We start from the raw sequence: 27574 nt of genomic DNA, 5'->3' as shown, positions 1-27574 counted from the left end.
GATGGAAACTGATCAAGGAGATATTCAACCTGGAAATAAGGAGAAATTTTCTTACAGTGAGAACAATCAACCAATGGAATAGTTTTCCTTCAGAAGTTGTGGGAGTTTCGTCACTGGAAGCTTTCAAGAAGAGACTGGATTGCCATCTGTCAGAAATGATGTAGGGTCTCATGCTTGGGTGAGGGGTTGGATTAGATTACTTACAAGGTCCCTTCCAACTCTGTTATTATATTATGTTATGAAGAAATGGCTAAATTAACTTATTTGATTAGAGAAAAGACAATACATCCTTGTATGGTTGACTGCAAACTCCTTATAGACTTTTGGCATGAAGCAGAAAAAAATGCACTTGTGGTTTTGATGACTGGAGGAAACATAAATAATTAAAAAAAACTTGTTAGGAATTTTTTTTTAAAAAAATATCAGAGTAAGAGAACTTTGTAATCCTATTTGTATTTGTTGCAAAAGAAATCAGAAGCTTCTATTATTATCGTTTCTTTCTTCACTTGGTTTTCTTTTTTCTTTCTCTTTAGTCTTTATTTAGCATTAGTTTGCATTAGTATTTATTGTCTCTTTAAAAATAATTAATAATAATTTTAATTTATATAATAATAATAATAATAATAATAATAATAATAATAATAATAACAACAACAACAACAACAACAATAATAATAAAAAGTTGGAAGGGACCTTGGAGGTCATCTAGTCCAACTCCCTGCTCAGGCAGGAAACCCTATACCATTTCAGACAAATGGCTGTCCAGTGTCTTCTTAAAAACTTCGAGTGTTGGGGCATTCACCACTCCTGGAGGCAGGTTGTTCCACTGGTTAATTGTTCTAACTGTCAGGAAGTTTCTCCTTAGTTCTAGGTTGCTTCTCTCATTGTATTCAAAGCTTCCACACACAAAAAACATTTACACATAATATATACCCATTCATTCAAACACATTTAATATCCCTTCCAAAAATATTTTTCTTAAGATTTGAATTCAATTACTGAATAATTTCTGTTTTTTTAAAAAAAAATCATCATCTTGTATTACATGCTCAGGTTACATGAGTACGTTCAGTAAATGTTTTCAAACCATTAGGAATACTTCTGAGAATGCTTTTTTACAGTTTTGAATATCCACATTATTGTGGATTATTCAGTTAAAATATTTGTTTTTAGCTTTTTAAGTCAAACAGGATACATCTGCATACCTGGAGGCATTTACAAAAAAAATGGATTTAAAGCAATTCAAGGCCAAGACATGTTTGGGCAAATACTGCTATTTTGAAATCATAGTACTATTAATTCCAATCAATGGCATTAAGGCTCCTTTATATATGACATTTGTTATATACCATCATCCATGAATACAGCAGAAAAGATGATTATCATCATAAACGCAAAGATCAGGCAGCTCTTTTATACATTGATTGACTAGTTCAGGGGTCCCAACCCCCGGTCCATGGACCAGTACCGGGCTGCTGCATGCCAGCAACTGAGCTGCACAAACAAGCAAAGCCCCATCCGCGGGATGCAGGCAGCACACAAAACTACGCATTCTCTGGTCCACGGAGAAACCTCTCTCCACGGAACTGGTCCCTGGTGCCCAAAAGGTTGGGGACCTCTGGCCTAGTTCATATATATTTGACATCATAAAGTCACAAACTGCACATCAAGTTCATTGTGTATTTATCTCTCACTCAACAGAAAAAAAGTGCCTTTCGGCTTTATGTACAAAAAGGGGAAAATGTTGAGAAATATCTGCAATATTCAAAGCTATTAGTCTTACATCTGTTTTACCAAAATAGATCCTAATAACATCATTTTATCCAGGTACATATTGATGATCTCTTGGCAGAAATCCTAGAAAGTCATATCCAAGTAGTGTCAATGATTCAGAGCAATTTGCCAGATTAATGGTATTTCTTATAAACAAGTCGGGAAATTTGTACATTTTGGAATGCTTGATATATTTTAGGCATTTTCTTGAAAGCAGATTTTTTTAAGTTTAAAATTTTCAAATAAAGAACATGTAAATAATTTAGATATTTCCTAATTTCCATTTTGTTGTACTACAAGATAGAAAGTATCACGTTATTTTGGAGATGACATCAACCAGGGTTACTTTAATTCTTAATAAAATGTTAATGATCTTACTTTAAAAAAAAAAAAGATTTTGTGATGGCAATCAAAAAGTAACTGCCTGAACCCAAGAGTCAAAGAAGGGAGAGGATGGTATTAGAGATGGTCTTGGGAAAACCATAGCAGAGGACACAGAAAAGATTAAACAAGAGGAGCAGTAGTTGAATTGAGGACCAACCAGAATTTAGATCAAAATAATCTGCATCTTTTCTCTATACATAACATACAAAATATCCCAGCTCCCAAACATTGCAATGAGAGCTGTTCCAGATTATCAGCTTTTCCCAGTCTTCACAATACTGTACATTAATAAAGCAAGAAAAGCAAATAGCAGCTCATAGCTATGAGCATGTCCTTATTTCTGTCAATGTAAATCTTACTGATATGATCATCCAATCAGTACTTTTGCTTACAATAGCTACTAGCATTATTTAGCAAAGGCCCTGAGCTTTGGATTTTCCCCCACTGATGATTAGTGTGGTTAGCAAAAAGAGAAAGAGTATCTCTGAAAAATCAGACAAATGCTCCTGGAAATTGCAGCTGCATTTTGATGATTTAGCAGCAAGCATGAATGGAGAATACCTATAATAATAGTGATGGTTTCCTTTAAATGCTACCTGGATGTTTCTGTGCAAGGCAAACATGATACTAAACCAGCAGTGGATGGAGAATAAAGAGAAGTTCACTTCTAAACTTAAAGACCCAAATAGTAAAAGCTTGATAGCTTCACAGAGAAATGAAATGACTGAAGAGCACATTTAGAGGGAAGGGATGTTGAACACAAAGAAATTCACAACAAAAAGTTAAAAATGCAAGTCCCAACTTATATTTTCAAAACTCTCCCCTTTTCCTAGAAAAGGGCAGGTCTCCAATCATATGGTCCTGACTGCAATTTTGCTTTGATTTTTTTTTCTCTGCTCCAGATGACAAATTGGAATTCTTTTTGAACAGGATGCCATGACCAGCTGCTTAAATAGTGATTTGACAGGTTATAAAGCTAAAACAGCTTTTGACATTAAATAATATATGAGGTGTGTGTGACAGAAACACCCAAAAAATTGAGAACTGTCACTGTCTGATTCCAGAAGAAGACTGGATGCTTAAAGGCACCCAGTTGTCAAATTGCTTTAAAAATGCTGCATCAGCCACCTTCTGAAAAATACTGTGAATTTTACTTTTACAAGTAGTGGTACTGCAGAACTGGATGAAATGAAGATGGTTTTGGAATGGAACAGACCACCTCAATTCCTACCTATTCAAATACAGTGGAACAGAAAATATATTAAGTTTTGAGGCTCAGAAAAAGTAATAAAGATGGTATTCATTCTTCTATTACCTCTTGCCCAATATAATTAAAAACCTAGGTAATCAATAAGAAAACTCATCTTTTATATTCTATTATGAGAGCCGGTTTGGTATTCAGATAGTCCTCAACTTGCAACCATTCAAAATTATGACAGACTGAAAAAAAAGGTACTTACAACTTAGACTCAGTTCCGCATTTTGGGGTCTGGCAACCAGTCTGCAATTAAGGCTATCTGTCCCTGGATCGGGTGACCCTGATTTATATTGGGGGTTTTGCCAGAAATTCGTGTTTACTTCTGATTTTCAACCAAAATGCCTATTGCGGACAATGGGACCATGTGTTCACTTTACAACTGCTTTGTTCATTTAATTATTGCTGCAGAAAAGGTTGTAAAATCAGGTACAGTCACGTGACGACCCACTTAATGACCAGCATGACCTATGACCATGATTCTGGGCTCAATCATGATCATAGGTAGAGTATCACCAGTAGTATTAAAGCTTGAAACTAAGCTAGAAATTGGGATATTATGAGTTCTAGTCCTGCCTTAGGAATGAAGACAGGCAGGTGACCTTGGGCTAATCACTCTTTCTTGGCCCTAGGAAAGAAGGCCAGGACAAAACCACTTCTGACAATTTTGGCAAAAAAGTGCAGGGGCTAGTCCAGGCACTCTCCAAGAGTCAAAACTGACTCTGTGGCACACATACACATATATTTTGCTCTGCAGCCAAAGTCTAAACACATATATACACATATTCTAATCTATGTACGTGTATATATTTGCAATAGTGGCGAATATGTGTAGCTCAGGTGATCAAAGTTCATTCTCGAAGCTTGTGGGTTGGTTTACAAATGTTTCGTTACCAGGCTAGGTAACATCTTCAGCAGAGTTTACGGGATGTCAATGTCAGTGTTCTTCTGTTTATGAGGGCTTTGTGTGGTCAGTAGGTCTTGTGATGGTAAGGTCCCGTCAGGTGAGGGTCTCATCAGGTCAGGGTCTTGTGATGGATCTTATGGTGGGTCAGGTTCGAGTCACCAGAGAGAGTCTTGTGATGGGAAAGTTACATCAGGTGAAGGTCATTCGGAGGTGAAGTGCTGATGGGGAGGGCTTGTGTGGGTTGGTTGAGGGTTGGTGCTGTCTCTGGTTGGTGTGTGGTTGATTTGGATTCTGAGGGGTTCATAGGCTGGTTGTAGATCAATGGGTCTGTTGATGGAATTGCTTGTGGAGTGCCAGGCTTTGATGAACTCATGAGTGTGGCGGGTGATAGCATGGCCAATGATTTTTGTGTTGCTCCAATCGAACTGGTGCTGTTTGGTGTCAGTGTGGGTAGAGATTAAAGATTTGGGATCATGGCGTTTGACTGCCAGATGGTGTACATGGAGCCTGGTTTTTAATTGATGTGATGTTTGTCTCACATAAAATTGGTTGCAATTGTTTCAGTTGACTTTGCAAATTACGTTGTTTTGTTCATCCTTCTGTATCTTGTCCTTGATTCTGGATAATTCCTAGCAGAGTGTAGCTGTGGGTTTGTTGGCTATTGCTATTCCTAGAGGTTGGAAACACCAAACAGCACCAGTTCAATTAGAGCAACACAAAAATTATTGGCCATGCTACCACCTGCCATGCTTGTGAGTTCATCGAAGCCTGGCATTCCACAAGCAATTCCATCGACAGACACATTGACCTATAACCAGCCTACAAATCCCTGAGAGTCTAAATTAACCACACAGCCAACCAGAGACAGCACTGACCCTCAACCAACCTATGCAAGCTCCCCCAACCAGAACGTCACCTCCCAATGACTCTCACTTGATGTAACCTCCCCATCACAAGATTCTCACTGGTGACTCACACACAAGACCCTCACTTGATACACCCACACCTGACCCATCACAAGATCCTGATCAGATGAGACCCTGACATGATGTGACCTCACCATCACAAGATCTACTGACCACACAAAGCCCTCATAAAAAGAACACTGTCACTGACATCCCCTAAACTCCGCTGAAGATGTTATCTAGCCTGGTAATGAAACGTTCAGAAACCAACTCACAAGCTTGGAGAATGAACCTTCACCCCACATGCATATATTTTATACACATAGAAAAGTCCTCGATCTATGGTCTCACCTGGTATCAAAACAAATATATTGTTACTAATTTCATTCTTTTGAATCATTCCCAAATCAGATTTTGAATTATATGCATTGTCATATCAAATTTTGAATTGTTTGTATTTACTTGCAAAGTTTACATCTGTGTAAAGGGAAAGTTCATACCGTATTTGTACTAGGGTTTAGCTAGAGATGTATGAAACTGTTCCTTTTGAACTCTTTCCATTTGTCGGCATGCTGCAAATTTGTATTATTTATTTATTTATACCCCATCTTTATTATTTTTATAAATAACTCTAAGTGACAAACTTACTACATCTAATGCCCTTCCTCCTATTTTCTCTACAATAACCCTGTGAGGTAGGCTGGACTGGGAGAGACTTTGGAGTTGGCCCAAAGTCACCTAACTGGCTTTGATGGCTAACGTGGGACTTGAACTCATGATCTCTTGCTTTCTAGTCTGATGCCTTAACCATTATGTCAGTTTTGCTTTGCCCCATACTCAGAATTTACATTTATAGTTTTTGCCTCTTTCCTTTAAATTTACTTTCTAACATTAGTTGGTATTTATTACAGCTTGTCCTTCCTTTCAGGGATCAAATATCCAATTGTACATCAGAACATTATTTAATTTTGGTGGAGGCCTTCGTAGCCAGTATTAGTTAGGCAGTGTTGAACTTCAGGATTTAGTGCTCATGGTCTACTCTAGGCAAAGACCATGACCTTTGCCACCAACTGTGGCTGGCATCTTCAGAAACAAGGTGATCCACTATGCAGACTGACTAGTTTCATATCTTTTTAGCCAGGTGACCCAGGACTTTATAGGCTCCCACCTACTTTCATTTCCATGGACATTGCCAATTTTTTTGGAAGCCTCTTCTGTTGCCTCTCCCCTGTATTTGGTAACTTCCCATTTGATTCATCCACTGGAAGACCAGTTAAATTTTAAAAAGAGAGAAAGAAAACAGTACAGTTTAGCATTTTTCCTATCATTTGGACTAGAATTGAAAGGTGGCAAAACTCTTGTCTATTTCAATAATTCTTTTTAAAGTCTATATTTCACTGTTGCAGTGTGAAATGGTATAGTATAGTACAATACAGTACAGTACACTATAATATAGTATTAGTAAAATAACTCTTCACTTGTTAAAAAAGGCCATCCATGCATCAATGCTCCAGTGAACCTGTATGTAAAAACATTAACAATTCTGGTCTTTCCCCATGCCACCGCTGTACCTGCTGTTACAACAGCAACAACCGTGTAAAAAGGTTCACTGTTCACTAGTCTACCAGGCTAAGATGAAATGGCTATGGAAGACAGTAACTGGATTGTATAATGTACAATATGGGTGGAAAGTGCATACAGTGAAATGAAACAACAGTTGGCAAACCAGATGGCACCACTTGATCTGGCCCACATTGGAAAATTTTGCTTTTGGTATGTAGCGGGAAAACACAGGTGAAGTTGACTTCCAGTGGCTAGAGCAGAGTATGATCTTATACATTCTTGCCCTCAAGAAAAAGTTAGTGGGCTGTACTTATTACATGAGGGAACTTGTTGTATGGATCAACCTTAAATACTTTAAAATGTGTAGCTAATGATAGATAATTGTCTAAAGTGAGACTGTTTACACAGATGGCTTACTTTACATATGGAATGGTCATTATATTCTTGTAATAGCTTGGCACCTACACATCTTTTTCTGAGAATGCAATAAATGAAAGAATGGAAGCTTTAAAGCTGCAAGAAAAGGTGAAAATCTAAGCAAGGGCTGGTTGTCTAGCAAGGCAGAAAATAGTGCACGGAAAAATGAAGGAAAATTTGAAATATGGACATATTAAAGAAACTTAACTGAGAATTCAACAAAATGCCGAATCAAAAATAAGACATGTAATTTGAAGTCAGCCTCTATTTTGCCAAATAATCTCATGTGGCAGTTAGTATCTCATTTAATCATTTTAGGATTAAACAATTTCTAAAAGATTAGTCAATACACGTGGGAAGGAAGGCTTACTGTAGTTCCAACAGCATCAGATATAGAAAACAGGAAATATATACAGCAAGAAAGCATTTGTTTTCATACAATGGAACCTACAGATGTCTCATCTGCAGTTTTAGACAAACAGGCATTCCATGTACAATTGCACATTTAAGGATAACAGGATTATATAAGGTTTCCAGGATATTTCATAGCCTGCTAAAACTTGGACAAGGGCAAAACACAATCAACTGATACCTATTCTGCTCAGTGCACTGCTCTTAATCAGCAAACCACGCAAGCTCAGGAAGAGGAAATCAATTTTCAGAAGTCAAAGACTAACAACTGCAAATTTAGCCAGATTGATTCTACAATTTCTTTACCATTTTCAGTGTTTCTGAGCAAACAGCTCAGGGGTTTCAATAGCAAAGATTTCTGCTTTGTTACTAATTTTAATTCTTAAGGTATGAAGGATTTCAGCAATGTATCTAAGGCACTTTGTGTTCCTTAGTGTGGTAGAAATGTCTATGAATCTATTGAGCAAGGGAAAGGGGGAAAATCTAAGAACATTAATCTTCTTAAGCATTTTAAAATTATTTACTGAGCGTATATATTAACTTCATACCCAAAATACAAAAACCTGAGACTTCTATGAAGCTCTTCTGAATTAGTGCAGAGATTTCATCATGAATTAGATTCTAATGGATATGTAATTTATTCAAATTCATATTAAAAATAGAGAATTATGACATAGAATTATGGTTGTCTAAATAAGCTGGAATAAAGCACGTAGAAAAAGAGAGACAAGAGAGATAGGGATGCATTTTTATGTCATGCACAAAAATGTATATAAGCATTTCACAAAACGTTCATAATCCAAGATGTAATGGCTGGAAATACTTAACATTCCAAAGAATTACAATCAAATTTTAAGTACTAAGGTTTGTGGATCTGTTTTTTTTTCTTCACTGTTAATCTAAGCAAGACTCAGTTGGGTATGCCAATAATATGAATATACCTCCATCCGTAGAAAATTTTTAATTTTAAATGAGCCACATTGGACATATATGTTGTGTTCTTATCATCCACCATAACTGGACAGGATATATAATTATTAAGTTTTGGACTGTTCAAATAGCATATCAGACAAGGACTCTACTTAGATTCTCTCAGTTCAAATATGGAGAATTGACAGACCATTGCAGTGTTGAAGAGGATTTTTAAAGGTAGTTTTAGGGACCTGCAAGCTAGCATCATAGAAATCATGCTTTAAAATATATACATGCAATGTTTTAGAATATACAGAGATCAAAATCCACAAAACTACATCTCTAAAACTGCTTTCATAGGTACAACACATATATATACACACTAATTGAACATCTCAGTTTTAGCATTGCTCCACTGGTATTTAAGGTAACATTTGCATTATAAGTATGTTGTTCTTATTCTATACTTCAGCCCACACTAATAACAATAAAAACGGTGAATGAAACAGATCACAGGCATTAAGAAAAAAAAGAAAGATATCAGAAACCAGCATTCAACTTGGCTGATCTCATAAACTAAGCAGGTAGTACTTGGATCAAGGAATCATTTGGAAGTCTGAGGCTTGACTGGGACATTGAAAAATCGTCTAAAAAAAAAAGACAATGTCAAACTAGTTCCACGATATTGCCAAGTAAACTGTTACGGTAGAGTCATCAGGAGTTGAGCTCTGTTTAAGTGTATGTCTAGCTTTTCACCTTAAAAAAAAGCAACTGCAGGTATTTGTCTCTTTTAATATAATTTTGCAACATAATATGAGTAATTCTTTTTCCTGTACAGCACATTGTCTTCCTGGAGGCAAATAGGCTGCCAATTCCAAAGATCTGTTAATCCTGAAACAAACAAGTTGGTACACAGGTCCTGTGTTTCAAAATCATTTTAAGATTATATTAAACTGCTGATTAAAGTTCCTAAAAGGGATCTAAAACAAGACAACATCATTAGGTTAATGATTCTGTACAATATTTACAGCATTTCAAAGAGGTCAATGTTCAACATTTTTTTTCTAGAAGAAAATGGTAAATGAAAAAGAAAGGTCCCTTACTTATTCTCGTCTTTAAATGTGTCTCTGTAATATTTTATTGAGTAAAAAAATTTATAAACGTATTGTAAAATGCATGGGTATCAATTATCAATACTTCTAAAATAATATGCATGGAGAAACAGATTGTACTTTATAAGAAAGATACAAACACAATGAAAATCCTTGGTTTGTAGACATAGCATATATGTTGAGCAATACTACTGGTTTTTCCCTCTTTGTTTAGGTCAGGCAACCTCAGCTCTTTTATGACTCATGGACTTCAACTCCCAGAATTCCCAAGTCAGCTATGTCTATGTCTACCCTGGTTTAGGTATACCAAACTGGTTCCCAAAGTGTAGATTAAAACAGAAAAGGCAAGAAAAAAAACTCTGTGTCTTATCTCACAAAGCTGCAGGATGACCAGGTTCCTAAGACAGCAATTTTCTCCAGCGTACAGAATTCTTAGATAGATAGATAGATAGATAGATAGATAGATAGATAGATAGATAGATAGATAGATAGATAGATAGATAGATAGATGATAGATAGATAGATAGATAGATAGATATAGACAGACAGACAGACAGACAATTTCCCTTTAGATTCAAAGGGCACTGCCACCTGATAACACAATCTTTTTAACAACAAAATAATTTCTGCATTCTTTCCCCAGAAAAATACTATTTTATAAACTGCTTGGATAAATTTTATTATGTTTTTTACCAATAGATGTACAAGTATGTATGTAATGTGTGTATACACACACACACTCTCACATACACACCCATATATATAAACATGTGCATAAAATAAATATACATTAAAATGGTAATTAAAACAAGTTACTGTATATGAGTTAAAAGAAGAAAGGAAAGAGAGGAGACGGATTTTTAAAGTTATCAAAGAAAGCAGTTTGTTGGACAGCATTTGTTGCCTCACTCTTACAGCAGCCAGGCACAACTTAGCAACATTAAGTGATAGTTCTTGTCTGCTAAAATAGCTCTAGCACTCAAGACTTATATACCACTTAATAGTGCTTTAAAAGTTAGGACAATATTGGTTGTCTCTTCTTGGGAATTCCTTTTTGGGTGGCTAGATTAATAATCCATACAGGTTCAAATAAAATTACAGTACAGCAGGACATGCTGAACGTCTAGCATGTAAGTCACAGAGCCCTTTGTGGATTTTTTTTGATATTTACTATCAATAACTTGTGAAGGAAGTGTATTGAATCTGGGCAGAACAAGTGCTCTGAGATGTCTATTGTTTATTAGAGATTGGCAATAATCGGATGGTTTGGTGGTAAAAGAGTCTTCAAGACTTAGTCTTGGTGCTAAATTAATGTCATATTGCCATCTTATATTAAGGATCCTCTCCTTCAATGATTGTTTTGCTTTGCTGCATACCATCCTTTGTATTGCCTCATTAGATAAACCATAGGCTACCAACCTTTGTCTCATGGATATTTCCAAGTAGGTTGGAAGTTATCACTCTTAATGAGGGATGTTGGGTTAGTTTTAGCCAGTAATTAAAAATGCCAATCAAGATTCTGACTTCTATTCTTGTAGCTACTAATCAATCCTAATCTACTAAAATTCCTGTTTGTAAATTTCAATTAGCCCAAATGGTGCAGCATAATACATTTTTTTTAAATAAAGGTAATTCAAATTCACTAACCTAAAGAATGCAACCAAAATCTGGGACCCATTACTCCCATGTAATTGAAATATAACCCAGTTATATTCACAAAATATGGCTGCTGCAGCATTGCTACAATTAGCCACAATCATGTAATTGTGGTTTCTGCCACTCCCTGCCAGCTTCCTACAGGCAAAGTCATTGGGGAAGCTGGCAACAAGTTGGAAGTCACTGATTTTTTTGCCTGAATGTATCTCTGTTTAGATAATGAAATATTTTTGAATGACCCAACAGGTTCTAGTTCTAGTTTTAAAGCTATGTGAGATATACTTCTAGAGCAGGGGTGTCAAACCGCGGGCCGGTTTCATCATACCGAAGCCGCACCCCATTGCCGGCAATGCAAAAACAGTCGTGATATGTCACAACACGTCACATGATGTGGCGAGTTTGACACCCATGATCTAGAGACTTGCAAGATTGATCTTAAGAATTTGGGCTATATCCTCTCAGCTACAGCTAGGTTAGTGTAAGGTCCCACTTCAGTCCCATATAATAGTTGTGCCATAGCTTTTGCCTCAAAACGTTTTAGGGAACCTGAAATATAATAGGAACCTTTAGAGAAATAAAAGGACAGCATAACTGTGGCACTCCTCTGGGCCACCTGCAATATTGGGCCACCTGCAATATATATATATATATCTGTAGACCTTTCAGAACAGTTCATTTCTGTAAGGCCAAACTGAAGAGGCCAATCTCAATTCAAGCAAGGGGCTGTGTCAAACCTGACTCACTCTATAGTTGCCTGTACCTGCTTTCGATCACAGCTTTGCTAAATAATCCCGGGAAGAGGGTGGTGAATTCCTAAGGGTGGAGGGAGGCTATGGCATATAAGTGAACCATCTGTTGCCAGGGAGACACTATCTAACAAGGCCTGTTTTGACTGAAGCAGACAGCTTTTCCCAAAGCAAAAGAACTGAACTCAGTTGGTGAACTATGAACTGTGGGTGGCCTGGAGGAGAAAAGGGAGTGACCTATGTGGGTTTTCGCAGGAAAAATTCCAGAGCTGACTTTGCTTTTGCCATGCCTAAATGGATTTTTCAATAAAGCTACACTCTTGGTTAATTTAAAGAGCCAGGAGTTTCTTTTGTTGAATGTGCCAAATGGGATGGTTGACAGGCTATTTCAAAGCACTAATACTGATGCTGATACAGAGAAATAGTATCCATGAGTCTGTCTTGTAAACCTTGTGAAAATGGAGAACTACTGGCTGTTTTTCCCAGTAAAAACTAACAGGACAGGGCATTTCTGGTTAGAAAAAGTGGTATTGAAAATACTTCACCACCAAGTCATGTAGGACATTATAGGAATGAACAATAACTTGAATTATGCTTTTAAACTAATTAGAAGTCAATGCAGGTCTTAGCATACAGATTCATGATGGTGTCAGCTAATAAATGGCCAGTTGCATCCTGGATTAATTGAAGATTTTGGTGGTCTTCAGGGGCAATCTCATGTGGAGCACAATGCAATAGTCCAGTCACATGGTAATAAAGGCATGAGTTACTATGGCACTTAGTGAAGATCCTATGAATTACTTGATTAAAAATAATCACATATATTCTGAAACCACTAATACATTTTTTCATTATATTGGACACTAAGCAGAGCCTCTATTGCTAATTATAAATAGATAAGCTTATTCCATTTATTAGAAATAACGTGGTACACAAGACTTTTAAAACATCGGTAGCATGGATTTGATCTCAAAAACCAATAAGAGGCCTGTAGGACAAAGGTCTCTAACCTTTCCAGGCTCAAGGATCATAGGGAAGGAGAGCAGCTTCAAAATTGGTGTGTGCACGCGTGTGCACATGGGCCACACACACTGTTGTGGCACTAGCAGCCCCATTCGTGCATGCGGCATGCACAAAGGGGGCCGGAGGCGCTAGCGCAAATGGGGGGATGTGCATCCACATGTGAGCACACCGGCCAGCCATTTCCACGGCCCACTGGCTAACAGCCCGAGGCCCGGTCCCGAACCATAGGTTGGGGACCCCACTGTAGGAAACTTATAGGTCATTGTAATACAGTTATTGGAATGTTTCCCAGCCATAACAATGAGTACCATATTCTACAAAAGCCACACTTCTTAATACTATACAGAACTAATTATATACAGAATCTGTTACACTGGTCAATCTTCAAATAATAAAAGGTGGGAAATCTATGACATTCCAATTTTTCATAAACTACAAGTCTCAGAAACACCAACTAGTATCCATGCTCACTGAACTGTTAGAAATCTTGGTTGGAATCATCTGAAGTTCATTCTCTCACTTTCCGATGCCCCAAATTATTATTAGTTGTGTGCTGCCTCATTGGAACACTAAGCTCAGTACCAGAGGTTCCATGTTTGGATCCAGTGGAAACGTCTGGAGTAGTCATGTCACACTGACAAAATGGCTGCTTGGGTAGATGTGGCCACTTACAGTTAGCATTTACCAGATGATATTAAGGTTGTTCACTGCCTCCCTTTTTAAATCCCAATTCTCAGAGGATGCCATCTACTGATTTGCTCTTAAAGGAAGGGAAAGACAGATTTAAAGAAAGCACTGGATTATATAACCATCAACCAATTTTTTTTCCAAGAATGTTGCTGGGTCTAAGACTTCCATAAGGGCCTAAAAACGTGGGTCTACAAACTGGTAGCTAGTATATTAGATAAAATCCCACCTCCATCCTGTTTATGCATTGATCCTTTATTTAATTTACTGTTCCAGCCTTTCAATTTTAAGGCTTGATGTTTAATGTTTCTATTTTAATTGTCTACATAGTTTTTAATACTGTAAGCCACCCAGAGTCGCTTGATAGTGAGATGGTTAGCATACAAATTTAATAAAATAAATGAACTTCACATGCAATGGATCAAGGTCTTCTGAGATTTACATTGCTATTATCTGTGTAAAAACATCATTATGCAAAGACACAGTTTGTTCTTTACTTCTGGGCTCCATGCACCACTCACTCAGCCCATTTTTCTTGCTTTTAACATTTCCAGCGCTTGCCTGTTGTCTTCCCGAGCAACTAATATCTATATGCCATATGGCTCATTTTAATTGGCCAATCTTCACCAACAAGAGGACAACAGAAAACTAGGGTATCACCAAGAAGCCCCACAATTGCTTAGCTTCTTGGCTCAAGTTTCACTGGAAGTTAAAGAGGTTAATCAAACAAGCAATGGTAGTCTTGCCAACATGGAAGCTTCTCCTCCTTCTCCTATGTCCTTCTTTGCACTTTTCTAGGAGACTTAGAAAGCTCAAGGTTCCGGTCATGCCAACTGACCAAGAAATGTCATTCCCCAACCAGGGATCCTTCAGGGATGGTTGGCCAACTATGTTTATCCTCTCATCCCAAAAGCCTTGATTTATTGTGTATAAGTTGGCAAAGACTTCATTACCCAAATGATGTAAAATGAGCCAAATAATTAATTTGCATTGTTGCACAATGATGTCACCATGCAAATGACATATAACACTAAGATGATATGCTTTCCAAATTATTACACTTTCATGAATAATACACAATCTTTTCCCTTATCCTTAAAAATGAGGTTTAATTGTACTTAAAAACCATTCCAATTGACTTTATAGAAATTTGGCATTACTACATTCTGACAAACAGATCATGTCATCAAAGTATGCGATCATCCCCTATTTTACTGACAGAATGCAATTCATTTTTGATATTAGCCATAGTCATAGGGTATAATTGCGCAAGGCAATCTTCACTAGCCTGCTGTTCCCTAAATCAGAAGAATGCAACTTCTTTCACACCATGATGGTCTTTACTGGTGTGTGGAGGAGACACTCCCCCCCCAAAAAAAACCCTGGTTTTGCATTAGGAGTTATGGAAGTTTGGACTTATGGATATCTATTTTTTTCCAAAATCTTTATTTGCTATTTCCCCCCTATCGGTACTCTTCAGCTTACAACCACAATTGGGATTAGAAGTTGCTGCAGTCGTAAACTGAGTCAGAACCAATTTTATGACAATTTTTACAGATGTCATTAAGCAAATCACATAGTTGTTACGCAAATCCCACTTCCCGGTGGACAGTTTTTGCCAGAAATTGACAAAAAGTGTCATAAATCACAATCATGTTGAAAAGGCTATTTTTTGCCAAGCACCTGGCTCACCTTGTGGTCGTGTAACTGTAGAGATGGTATGACAGTCATTAAGTGCAAGTACAGGTCATAAATCACTTTTTGCAAGACCATTGTAACTTTGAACCATTGTTAAATGAACAGTCATAAGCTGAGGATTACACATATAGTATATTCTTCTCAGGATTAGCTATTCAAAAATAAAAAATAAACTTTCCATTGGAGTCACTAATTCACCATACAGTAATACAAACCAAGAAATACAGGGAACACATTTTTTATGGCGGCCAAATGGAATATTTCATTCTGATTTCAACATTTCTTAATGTCAATTTAACAGGGAGACACTAATCAAATATATCTAATGAAATACATTACAATATCACAAAGTCTGCATGCAAAATTCAAAGTTCTGATGATCAACTAAAGTGCTACATAGTTTGAAGTCTAGCTATCTCTGAGATGGCCTATTTCAAATGGTATTAGATTGCCCAAGGCATGCAGGCATAGACACTGGCTAAGAGTTCCCATTCCTTGCAAGGTGCTCCCCTGTTATGGGATGTCTCATACCAGGTATAAGAATTCTATCCCCAGTATTGTAACACTGAGGAAGCTTTTTAAAAAATAGCCTTTTCAACATGCATTTGGAGACTGAAATGAGAATGAATATAGGTAGCTCATGTGTGATGAATTTTTATCATTTGATGACGTCTTGTACTAACTACAGTTTTATGATATTATTATATTTAAGTATATTTATTTTAGATATACTGATAACTTTGGGTAATTTTGGGATTACTGTATTATACCTTTGTAGGTTGTTGCTTAGATTTAGAAACAAGTGGTTAAAATAACATGAAAGCACTCATAATAAATCATAAAGCATGAACCAAATATTTAATATGTTAGCATCAGAAAATATTAATTTAGCTCATATCCTCTGGATATTTGTGAACCACTGGATCCTATTCAGAATTACCAATATTTGTTAATGAAATTGACTTACTTGTACTATCCACCCTTTAAGTCTCAGCAGTACTGTATAATTCTAACAGTTCTAAGAACAGCTTCCTCAAAAGGTGACCCTCCAATGGGTTACAACTGGAATTGTGAACCTTCCCAATCAGTAACTGGAGTGCATAGGTTATGAAAGTGCAATCTGGAGGCCCTGATTTCAGGAAAACTGAAATGAATTGTCCAAACAAAGCTGAAAGGTCCTATTACTTAGCAGACAAACTTTTCAAATAAACTTGGAATTCAATAGTTATCATACATTTTCACTATTCAGACTGAATGTGCTGTGAATCAGGTAATTCAAAACATAATATTGTGTTAAATTAAGACCAAGGGGCACTTCCATTGCAGAAGCAGTTTGTGCTCAAGAAAATGTAATGTAATACCATTTCCTGAACTAGTGCCCCAAATTAACAGAACTCCTGCCATCCTTAGCCAGTGCAGAAAACGGCAATCTAGTACAACTGGGGTGCATGAAGTTAAGATTAGAATCAGTTCTAATATATTATGACATTGTTACTTGCCCATTTTATAATATGCATTCCTACATTTTTGGGGAAACTTTTTATTTAATCATCACGTTTGCTACCATAACTTGCTAAAATACGTTTTTCTGGAACTTAAATTCCACTGACTACACTAATCCTAGTTCTTTTTCAGACTTTCATGGTGGTAAATTATTGAACTGCATTTCATAGCTCTCCTATTAGCAAATCAGGTGTAAGATATTCTCCAAGTTTTATCAAACTGGCATAAAAAGCAGATGTCCCGAGAAATATTGAAAATCTGAAGCCCCTCTCCTTTAAAAAAAAAAAGGGGGGGGGAGAGTTGGTTTTAATCCCAACCATCCCTGATTCTGCACATACCAGATTAACAGCAGGACCAACGTGCACACCGGTTTTCTTAACTATTAATTTCTAAGAACCTCGAGAAGACACAAGCGATACCTTATCAGGAAATTCTGGCAGCCAGGCAAGCTCACCTACAAAGCGCCCGAAGAAATCACCCTCTCCGGTCAAGGTTGCCTAAAATGGTCTGTATTGAAGGGACTATCCCCTTCTGCCAACCCCTACAATCTTCGCATGGTTTTTTTGGCCGCTACCGCTGCAACCGCTGCTACTAGCAAGCTGACTCAGACTGCCAGCCGCCGAAGTTCTTTGCAAGCAACCCTCGTTTTCAAGCTTCCTCCTACCGCTTCTACCCTTTTTTCTTCCCTCCTCTTTAGGGTACAGTCATTCCTGAATCATCCAGGATCCTATTTCAAATAAAAAAAGAGGTTTATCTACTTCCTTATTCTCTTCTCCGAGCTTTACACGCTCTGTCCCTCCCACCCCAGTCTGTCTCTGGAAAACAGATAGGATCCGTTGGAAATATTCTCCCTCGCGCCAATTCAATCATAAAGAATCAAAGCACCGCCTCGTATTTAAGCTAGCAGGCAGGCCATCCGTCTCTCCTAAGTCCACGATCCGGTGCGGAATAGTTCAGAATTACTATCTTCAGCCCCTGCGTTCGCCAGAAACAAGAATCGGTGGTATTCTCCATATCAGTTCTTAAATTGGGAGTAATTAAACAAGAAGGTAACTTGGGCATATCCTGGGGATAGTGGAGCAATTTGTAACTGCTTGGTTTTGAGTCCAGGATCCAGTTGGATCCAGTGTGTAAAACAGCAAAGTACATCCGGGATGGGGGAAGCACGGGTTATGACATTATTCGAGACCAGGAAAATGGGTAACTGGGTCAGTTGAAGAATCACTGCTCTATATTCTCAGAAGCGATTTTTAATGCACCATTTGCTACATGAGCGATCCTCATTTTACCCTCCAGGATTCCCCTCTCCAGCTTTATCGACACCTGCTAAATCCAGGCCTCCTCACGTGTAGAGCAGAGCGCCTCGAATCTCAGTGCGCATGCGTGCATGCTTTCCTTCACCCTAGGCAAAAGGTAAGGTGTGTTCCTGGAAAAGAACGTCGCCCAGATCTGCGAAGCTCTCTTCTGATTTAGAAGCTCCACCTCTTAAAAACTGGCAGCTTACTCAATAGAGGGGAAAACCACTTTGCACCCGCTTATAGACCGTCTCCTTTTTATGTTATTACCACTTCCCATGTTCCGGGAAGGATCCCTGGCAAATAACAAAAAAAGCACGTTTAGGGCTGAGCCCTGCTGCGTCCAGGCACATCTCCAAAAGCAGCAGCACCACCGCCAAAAAAAATCCAGCCGCTCATTTCCTCAACAACCATCAGCCACGCATCATCAAGCACTCACCCAAATCAACAGCAACGATCGCTCAAAATGAAATTCCTCTACCTCACTAAAACTCACTAAATGACTCGGTGGCTGGATTCGCAGGACACCTTAACTAGGTAACTCCTACTTGCATAAACGAACAATGTCATATCGTTAAATAGGTTAAATAGACGAGTAACCGATACGTGTTTCGTGCGAGCATAATCACTGTTTAATTTCTGGTGCTAAAATATTTTATGCATTTAATAACGAGTCTATCAAACGCAACATTAAGAATCAGCATCCCAAACAAGTCACGCCCCCGATATAGGTTGTACACTTGAACCCAATATCGTAAGCAGGAATGAAGTCAGCACATGCTCAGGGGCACTCCCCTTTCCTATCATTACCTCAAACCACCTGCAATCGAAAAGGGGGGGAGGAAATAAAGGTTAAACGGTCCATCAAGCACTCTTTCAAAAGCAACCCACTACAGTACTACAAAAACTAGCCGGTTTACAGAGATGAGCTCAGGACTACGGTCCAACTAGTCACGTCTACCCAGGAGATACTTCTGCAGAACGTAGCACAGGATCGGGCAGTTCAAAGCTCCACAGCTAATGGCTGGTGCATTGCAGCGGCCGCTTTGTGCCTAGATCCCTTTCCTCTCCGTAGCGTAAGCAGCCCGCGGGGATCTTTAGGATGACATACCTTCCTTGCTGAAGGCGAGGGCACAGCTGTTCAGCGGCCGGATCCTTAGCATCTGGCTTCCTCGCTCACTGTCCCACCAACGGCCCGGGCTGCGGGAGCCACACGCTTCTCCTTTCCCTTCTGTAACTTAACCACCTGGTGGGAGGACGCCGAGACGCCCCCGGCGCCGCCTGCGAGGGAGCCTCTCGCACTGGCTGTGACAGGGCTTGGGCGAGCTCCTCTCCCGCTCTTGTGGCGGCTCCCAGCGGCTCGCAGCTCTTGCGGCGGCTCCGAAGGCTTTGAGCCCCTCCCTTCCCGTGCGATCCTCCTGACCTGCTTGTGACTCACCAGGACACGAGTGGAGTTTTGTGTGTGTGTGTGTGTGTTGTGCGCCGGGTGCGGGAACGCTGGCAAAGGGCGACGCGTCTTTCCGTTCGTGGGGGCCAACTACAACAGACGGAGAATCCACTCTGCCCCTTCCCCCTTCGTCGCCAAAAGCAACAGAGGCGCCAAGGGTCTCTTCCCGTTCCCGCCAATATTGCCCCACTTTTCCTCTTCTCTTCCCACGCACGCAGCCGACTTCAGGTGATTTCCTCCTGCTGCCAGGGAAGGAAGAGTCTTTGGAGGCAGCGCGGGAGCGAAAACGCTCGGCTGAGTGGAAGAAGAAAAGCTTATACTTTCCCAGGAGTTACAGAGCGCAGAGACAAAGGCGCAGAAGGAAAAGAGCTTCGTTTAGCTATTGTTAGCCAACCCTCCATTGTCCTGAGGGAGGCGGCCGGCGACAAACTACATGGATTACTAAGCAACTGAAAGAAATGCTTCTTCACTTAAGTGACAGATTTCTTACGGCAGAGGGAAGGCGGTTTCCCTTCAGGAAGTTGGATTTCACTGCTCTTTGTGTAGCTGTATGGATACCTGTAGAGAAGATTTGGTCAACAAGACTTAAAGTTGACATTACTTCTCTCTTCTGTGACTTTAAAGGACAAATAATAGTTGCAGCCCCCACCCCCATCATAAAAGATAAGGGACATTGCACTGGCTGAGCTTCCCATGTTAATGTGTGGCAACTAAATTTGTGGTGAGGATCTTAAAAACTAGCAAGAAGTTGCAGCATAAGTTTTCATAGAGGAATGCTTCATCAAAATAATGGTTGCAACTACCCCAGACTTCTGCAACATGGTCCCCTCCAGCTGTTTTGGACTTAAACCCTCATTTCTCACCATGGTGCTTTTTGTTGACTCAAGTTTATCGCTGTTGAATTCAAATATATTTAGATAGTAGCACACTGGGAAAGGCTGCTGCAGTTCATGAAAACCAATGGCACAATAAATCCATTTAAAATACCATCAGTGCTCTCTGTTGTCATATTTGTGCCTCAGTGCTACTGTTCATGCCTGAAATTTAACACTCCACACCAGACATCATCTGAGTCTTACATTTTTTAAGATTACTTTTTTCTAGAGGACTTGACAGCCTATTCTGCATAGAGACTTTTGAAATACAAAAATTGGACTCAATAAGTGGCATCTCACCATACACTGAATCTTTGTCCACAAATCAATTTCTGCCTTAATAAATGTCTTCACAATAAGCCAAAAATAAAATAAAATATATCAGTTCTCAACAGATTTAGGCTAAAATGATACTGGCTAGTTTGTGATGGTATGTGTTGCACAAACTCAGCCAGTATGATTATTTTATGGCTGAGTATTCTGCAAGTCCAGGTAATTGAAGTTAATGGAGTGAAACATAGTTCTGTTCCCTATGAGTTAGAATGGCATGTAAACACAGCCTTTATTGTGTTCAAATATGAGTATATATCAGCTGAGTGTGACTACACTTTTAAAAGTACTCCTTTGACCTTTAGATTGGAAGAAGTCAGATCATGGGTTTAGTGCTGCTCTCAATAGGTACATAGGAAATAAAAAGAACAACTAATGTTACTAATTTTTATAAACACCACTATATTTAATATCTATTGATGTTTCTTTCCTGGAGAGAGCATTAAACAATGCAAGCTGTTTTCCGACTAATGCAGTATAAACGAGCAAGTGCATGTAGATTAGTTGATTATGGGGGTAAATCAGTTTATATTCAAAACAGTTGATAAATTACAGTTTTAGTGGCAGATTTTTTTTTAAAAATGCAGTTTAGAATAATATATTAATATCTTCAGAGAGATGAAATTATTTGATGTTCACATTTTGTATTGCCATTATCAGGATAAAATGTGTAGAATCAAAATATATTATGGCAATAGAAATAATGATTTCTGCCTGCATCTTCACTCCTAACTACAGAAGTCAGTTTTTCAATTAACCATATGCATGTGTCTTTTGACACTTGAACCTGCATAAAACAAAGGCAGAAAACTAGCATTTAGGGAATATGAGTAAATGTTTTGTTTGTTAATGTTTTGTTTAAAAAAGTGTAAAACACAAATGTTGGTGAAACCTCATATGTTTTCGAAACAGAAGATGCTATAAAATATAATGTCCCTATCCTCCATTTAAACATAAATGGATATATTTTGCTTTTCTTCTCAGTGCTGATCTACTGAGATAATGCAATAGACCTCTGAGAAAATTCAATCTGTATTCTCTCTGTTGTGACTGTCAGAGGTGAACATCTTTCCCTGGAGACTCAGATTTAAATCACCACATTAACATCATCAAATCACCATCTATTTGTGGCTATATGAGATGAGTAGAATACACGTGTAAGGATTTGCCTCAAATAGATCTCCCAAGAAAGCAGAACTCTTGAAACAGACATTGTTCAAAAGGAACTTTTATTGAGATTTAGTGATAGCAATAGAGCAAAGCAAGGTCTGAAGAATTTGCATGCAAAAGGTTACATTATAATGCCCATTCAGGACTCCTCCCCCAAACCGTCTGTTTGAAATCCAGCCAATCCATAAGTGCTAGGTTGTTTTGAGAACCTGGTGATTTAGCGCCCATCTCAAGATCTCTCTCGCTTTCATTTCTCAATGGTCCCAGGCTCCGTTGTCTGGAGATAAGGCAGATGTTTTCAAGCCACATTCCTTTCTCATGAAGGGAGGACATTTCAAAGAGGACAGAGCAGAACTAGGCAAATACATTCCCCAAGCAAGCAGCCCCCCTCCCACCAGAATGGCAGACCCTGAAAATGAATACACAGGCAAAGCATTAATAAGCAGGCAAATACATTGGAGGGGTCTGACATATGGCCCCCCAATGGAACGACAAATCCATCTGTAAAACAGTAATAGAGAAGGAAGAGAGAGGAAAAACAAACACATCAATCAAGTTTATCGGGATAGCGTGCATGAAAGTGCTTGAACAACCTAGGGGCTCTAACATCTTTCTTATAACCCACTTGTTCTCCGAGGCAGGAAGATCTTTCCAGGCAAATATTGGGTAGAACCATGACACTTACAAGAATCTAAAATGTTCTTGATCTCAAAATGCTGCTCACCCTCCACCATAATGGGTGGTGGAGGAGGAGCAGTGGCAGGCCTTAATGGAGACGTGACCTCGGGTTTCAGCAGACTACAGTGGAACACTGGATGGATTTGTTGTAAGCTCTTAGGGAGTTCTAATTCCACTGTGACAGGGTTTATAATGCGCATAATAGGGAAAAGGCGGATATACTTCGGTCCTAATTTCTTGGATGGTTGCAGCGATTGCAAAAACCTGGTGGAAAAGTAAGATAAACTCTATCCCCCACTAGGAAAGTCTTCGCTTCCATACATTTTTTATCTGCCTGTGCCTTATATGCCACCCTGGCTTCATCTAGAGCTTTCCTAATAACTGGCCAAAAGTTCTGCAACTGATGAACCCGTTCCTTAAGGGAGGGAACGGCAGGTTTGATAGCAGGCAACTCAGACATACCAATGAAAATTTGCCCATTAGCCGCTTGAAAAGGAGTGGAACTAGTACTGGAGTGCACTGCATTATTATAGGCCACTTCAGCAAACGATAACAGATCAGTCCAATTATCTTGTTGATAATTGATAAAACAATGAAGGTATTGTTCTAGAATAGAGTTTGTTCGTTCTGTCCCCCCCAATCGTTTGAGGATAATGACTATATTACAGACCCTGACCTGAACCCAGGAGATCCAGAAAGGCTTTCCAGAACTTGGAGGTGAATTGGATGCCCCTATCCAATATTATGCGCTGCGGAGCCTCATGCAGGCAATAAATATGCTGCACAAACAATTTAGCCAAAGTCTTTGCTGTTGGAATCTTCTGACATGGGATAAAATGGGCCTATTTGGAGAATAAATCAGTAACAACCCAGATGACAGTGTTTCCTGCGCTCTCGGGTAGCTCCACAATAAAGTCCATAGAGATCTCTTTCCAGGGTGCTGAAGGGCTCACTACCAGCTGTAGGAATCCGGGCATTTTTCCTTGCCTCCATTTAGCTGCCGTACAGGTATGGCAGCTAGCCACATAATTTTTAATGTCCTTTTTTAAAGAGGGCCACTAAAATTGTCTTTTAAGCAAGTGAAGAGCCCCACTAGTTTAGAGAAAGTCATGGAATGCTTGCATGATCTTCAGTCTCTGGTTGACGGGAACATATAATTTCCCACCAACCCAGGCTATATCCAACAGAGATTTTTATGGCTCTGAAACCATTCATCACTCTCCAGCATCTTTTTTAACTCCCCAACCATTGTGTTGTCTAATGGCAGGGTGCCTTTAGACTGTGCCCTCACTGTGCCGCCAATTGATGTGGGGAAAATAAAGGCTTAATGACCCCCAACTTCACACTGTTATACTGTGGTATTCTTGACAATGCGTCTGTCAGTAATTCTTTTTCCTCTGGTAGATAACGGATGGAGAAGTTAAATTGATGGAAATGCTGGGCCCAGCATGCCTGTTTCGTAGACAATTTCCTGAGGGTTTTTAGTGTTTCCAGATTCTTATGATCAGTCCAAACCCTTCCAAAAAATGTCTCCAAGTAAGGAAGGCCCACCGCACATATAAACTTCCTTCTCCCAAGCAGCCCATTGCTGTGCTGTCTCAGTCAGTTTCTTGGAGGTATAAGCACAGGGTTGCAACTGACCCTCCTGGTTCTTTTGAAGCAGTACCACACCTACATCTACATCGCTGGCATCAGCCTGAATTGCAATTTCTCTGGATCCAGGTGTTTCAATACCGGCTCTGTGGAAAAAAGTCTCTTAAGCTTTTCAAATGTGACTTGGCATTCTGCAGTCCATTTTAATGGCTGGCTAGGCTTTGGCTTATTTTCTCCTTTCGTCTTCAGCAGATTTGTAATGGGGAGCGCAATCTGCGCAAATGAGGGGATGAATTGTCTGTAAAAATTAGTGAACCCCAGAAAACTCTGTAATTGCTTTCTGGTGTGAGGAGGGGCCCACTCCAGGATGGCCCACACTTTTTCCGGATCCATTTCCACCCCCTTGTGTGAAATGTGGTAGCCCAAATAGTCAATCCTGTGTTAGTGGAATTCACACTTTGACAGTTTGGCATATAATTTGGCAGAGCGGGGCTTCTTTAGGACCACCCTAATCAGCTTCACATGCTCTGCTTTGGTTTTGGTGTAGATAGGATATTGTCCAAGTACACCAAAAAACCCTTATACAGGTGTTCATGGAGGACTTCGTTGATCAGTTGCGTGAACACTGCTGGGGCTCCCTGTAATCCGAAGGGCAGATCCTGAATTGGGAACATCCCAGGGGGTAGTTGAAAGCAGTTTTCCATTTGTTTCCCTCCTTGATTCTGATAGGATAGTACACCTCCCAAAGGTCTAACTTCAAAAAAATTCTCCCCTTCAACAAGTGAGCCAATATGTCCTTCATGGGGGGCAGGGGGTACACATTCTCCATGTATACCGTGTTCAAGCATCTATAATCCAGGCAGAAATGAAGAAACCCATACTTTTTCTCTCAGAAAAGAACAGGGGCTGCCACCCAGGGTCTGGCTAGTTAAATAAAGCCTTGGGCTTTTTGTCGATGAACTTTCATAGCTCATCTAACTCCCATTTCAAGCCCCCTACTTTGCAATCACCCATGGCTTGGGAAGGAGTTTTCTTCTTTGGGAACTTTAATTGCCCCTCTCTCCAATCGATTAGGGGGTTCTACTTCTTTAACCAGGTTAGCCCCAGTACAAGTGGCCATTCCATGCCGGGAGCCACAATGAAAGCTAAAGTCTCTGACTGGCTTTCCATGGTTAATCCCAAGGGCTCAGTGACAAAGCTTGCCGGGATGCCCCCTACCACTGACCCATTAAGCTGACAGAATGTGATTGGGTCCTTGAGTCTTTTTAGGGGAACCCCCAGTTTTCCAATCAGGTTTGGGCTTATTAGGCATCGGGTGTACCCCGAGTCCAACAATGCAGTGAGGTCCATTTTCCTGCCCATGCCTGGGACTGATAGTTCTATGGGCATGGTTATGGGGGTCAATCGGCCCACTTACCAATGGATCGTCATTGTAATTGCTCTCTGATGTCTTTGACTCATCGTCCGGTGGGGTCAGAGCTCTACCCTCTGCCTTTGGGGCTCAGGGGAGCTCCGTGACCTTGGTGGTTTTGAGGGCTGTGTCTTTAGAGGTGGAGCAGGCTTGCTTGGCTTCCCCCAGAATATCGGTCCGCTTTGTTGGCTGGAGCTTTGCTGGGGCATTCTATAGCAGACATGTCAAACTTGTGACGTCACATGATGTCGCGCAACGTATTGGGACGTTTTTGCCCTTGCCGGAAATAGGGTGGGTGCGGCTTCTGGATGACGCATCCAGCCCACGGGCCGGCAGTTTGACACCCCTGTTCTACAGCATGATGGTCTTCTTTGCCACACTTAAAGCAGGCGGTTGATTGTGGCTGGCTCGTGAAGGGTCAACTTGCTTCTCCCCGTCTTTCGGGTTGACTTTGTTTTCCTGGTTTACTGGAGCGGTACTGGTTTGGGGTCTGGTGAATTTCCACTTCTTCAGCCAGGATGCACCAGTCGTATAAATGTGCAGGTGCTCCATGGACCACGCAAGCATTGTATAGGTCATAGTTTAGCCTGTTTTGGAAGCAGCTTACCAGAATGTCTTCGGGCCACTTGAGGCAGTACGCTAAGTTGTGGAACTCCTCCATATATTCAGCCACCAATCAATGCCCTTGTTTCACCATTTTTATGTGATCCCAGGCCTTCCAGTCTGCCAGGCGATCTTCAAACTGGCACCTCAGTGCTGTCATGAACCAGTTAAAGTTCCAGAGCTTGGGAGCATTACAGTTGTGTAAGGTCACCCTCCACCTGGTGGCAGCCCCTTCCAGCCTAGGATGATGACTCTAATCTTGGCTGCATCATTGGGCAGGATCCTCCCATACACTTGCATGTAGGTGAAAATATGAACCGGAAAGAACCCCAACTGTTGTGGGTCTCCGTCAAACTTTACTCCCAGCGGAATCAATTTCAGCTGGTCTGGAGGAGTCCTATCTCTGGTTTGTCGTGGGGTACTGGGTCTCTGGGGAGCTGCATGCTGCTGTGCTGCAGGGGTAGCTGCCACAGTTTTCACTGAGCCCGTCACCCCCACCTGCCATCTTGGTAACTGCAGTTTCTCCTTCTCTGTGCTCAACTTCCTCCTTTTTCGGGCACCCCAGGGAGTTAGCCTTTAGGTCCTCAAAAGCTTCAACCATGTACTGCATGGCTCACTTCTGGATCCCCTCCATCTGGTCCAACTGCTTGTCCATCTCTTCATCATCAGAAAGCAGCTCCGTCTTTTTCTTCCGAGTCTTTTTCCAACCTCCCTGGGTGAAGGTTACACTTTGAGCCCTTTCTTCCCAGTCCTCTTTCTTCCACACACCGAGTGACCCTCTCAGTTTTGTGGATTCTTCCAGGGCAGCGGCTTCCTCCAGCCAACTGGAGGTGCTGTCTTCAGGACAGCCCTGGGTAGCCGACTCACTCCAATCTTCAGTCCTGGCTTCTCCCATTTCGCTGCCATGCAGAGACATATTGTGCATGGCCCCCCAAAGTAGGGCAGATTCCTCTCCAGATTGGGCACGACTGCAGAACTTGCTTTATGTAAGGGTTTGCCTCAACTAGATCTCCCAATAAAGCAGAACTCTTTAAACAGGCATTGTCAAAAGGAACTTTTATTGAGATTTAGTGATAGCAATAGAGCAAAGCAAGATCTGAAGAATTTGGCATCAAAGATTACATCATAATGCCCATTCAGGACTCCTCTCCCTAGTGTCCAGTTGAAATCCAGCCAGTCCATAGGTGCTAGGTTGTTTTGAGAACCTGGTGATTTAGCGC

The 27574-nt window shown here is 40.1% G+C and overlaps 1 protein-coding gene across 1 annotated transcript in view; it reads right to left on the bottom strand.

Annotated features, from left to right (window-relative positions):
- Window positions 1-27249, bottom strand: part of MET (MET proto-oncogene, receptor tyrosine kinase) — a 117154-nt gene extending 89905 nt beyond the window's left edge. The window contains exons 1-3 of the mRNA XM_015813552.2: window positions 26972-27249; window positions 24299-24486; window positions 19359-19384 (exon numbers count right to left, since the gene is read on the bottom strand). Coding sequence (XP_015669038.2) covers window positions 19359-19384; window positions 24299-24486; window positions 26972-27249 — 492 coding nt within the window. The remainder of the gene's footprint in view (window positions 1-19358; window positions 19385-24298; window positions 24487-26971) is intronic.
- Window positions 27250-27574: the final 325 nt, after the last annotated feature.

This window comes from Protobothrops mucrosquamatus, unplaced genomic scaffold (assembly GCF_001527695.2).
Source record: "Protobothrops mucrosquamatus isolate PMUCROS unplaced genomic scaffold, P.Mucros_1.0 scaffold167, whole genome shotgun sequence".
NCBI classification, from domain to species: domain Eukaryota; kingdom Metazoa; phylum Chordata; class Lepidosauria; order Squamata; family Viperidae; genus Protobothrops; species Protobothrops mucrosquamatus.
Note: the sequence above shows the minus strand (reverse complement) of the source record. Positions and strands in the feature narration are given on the sequence as shown.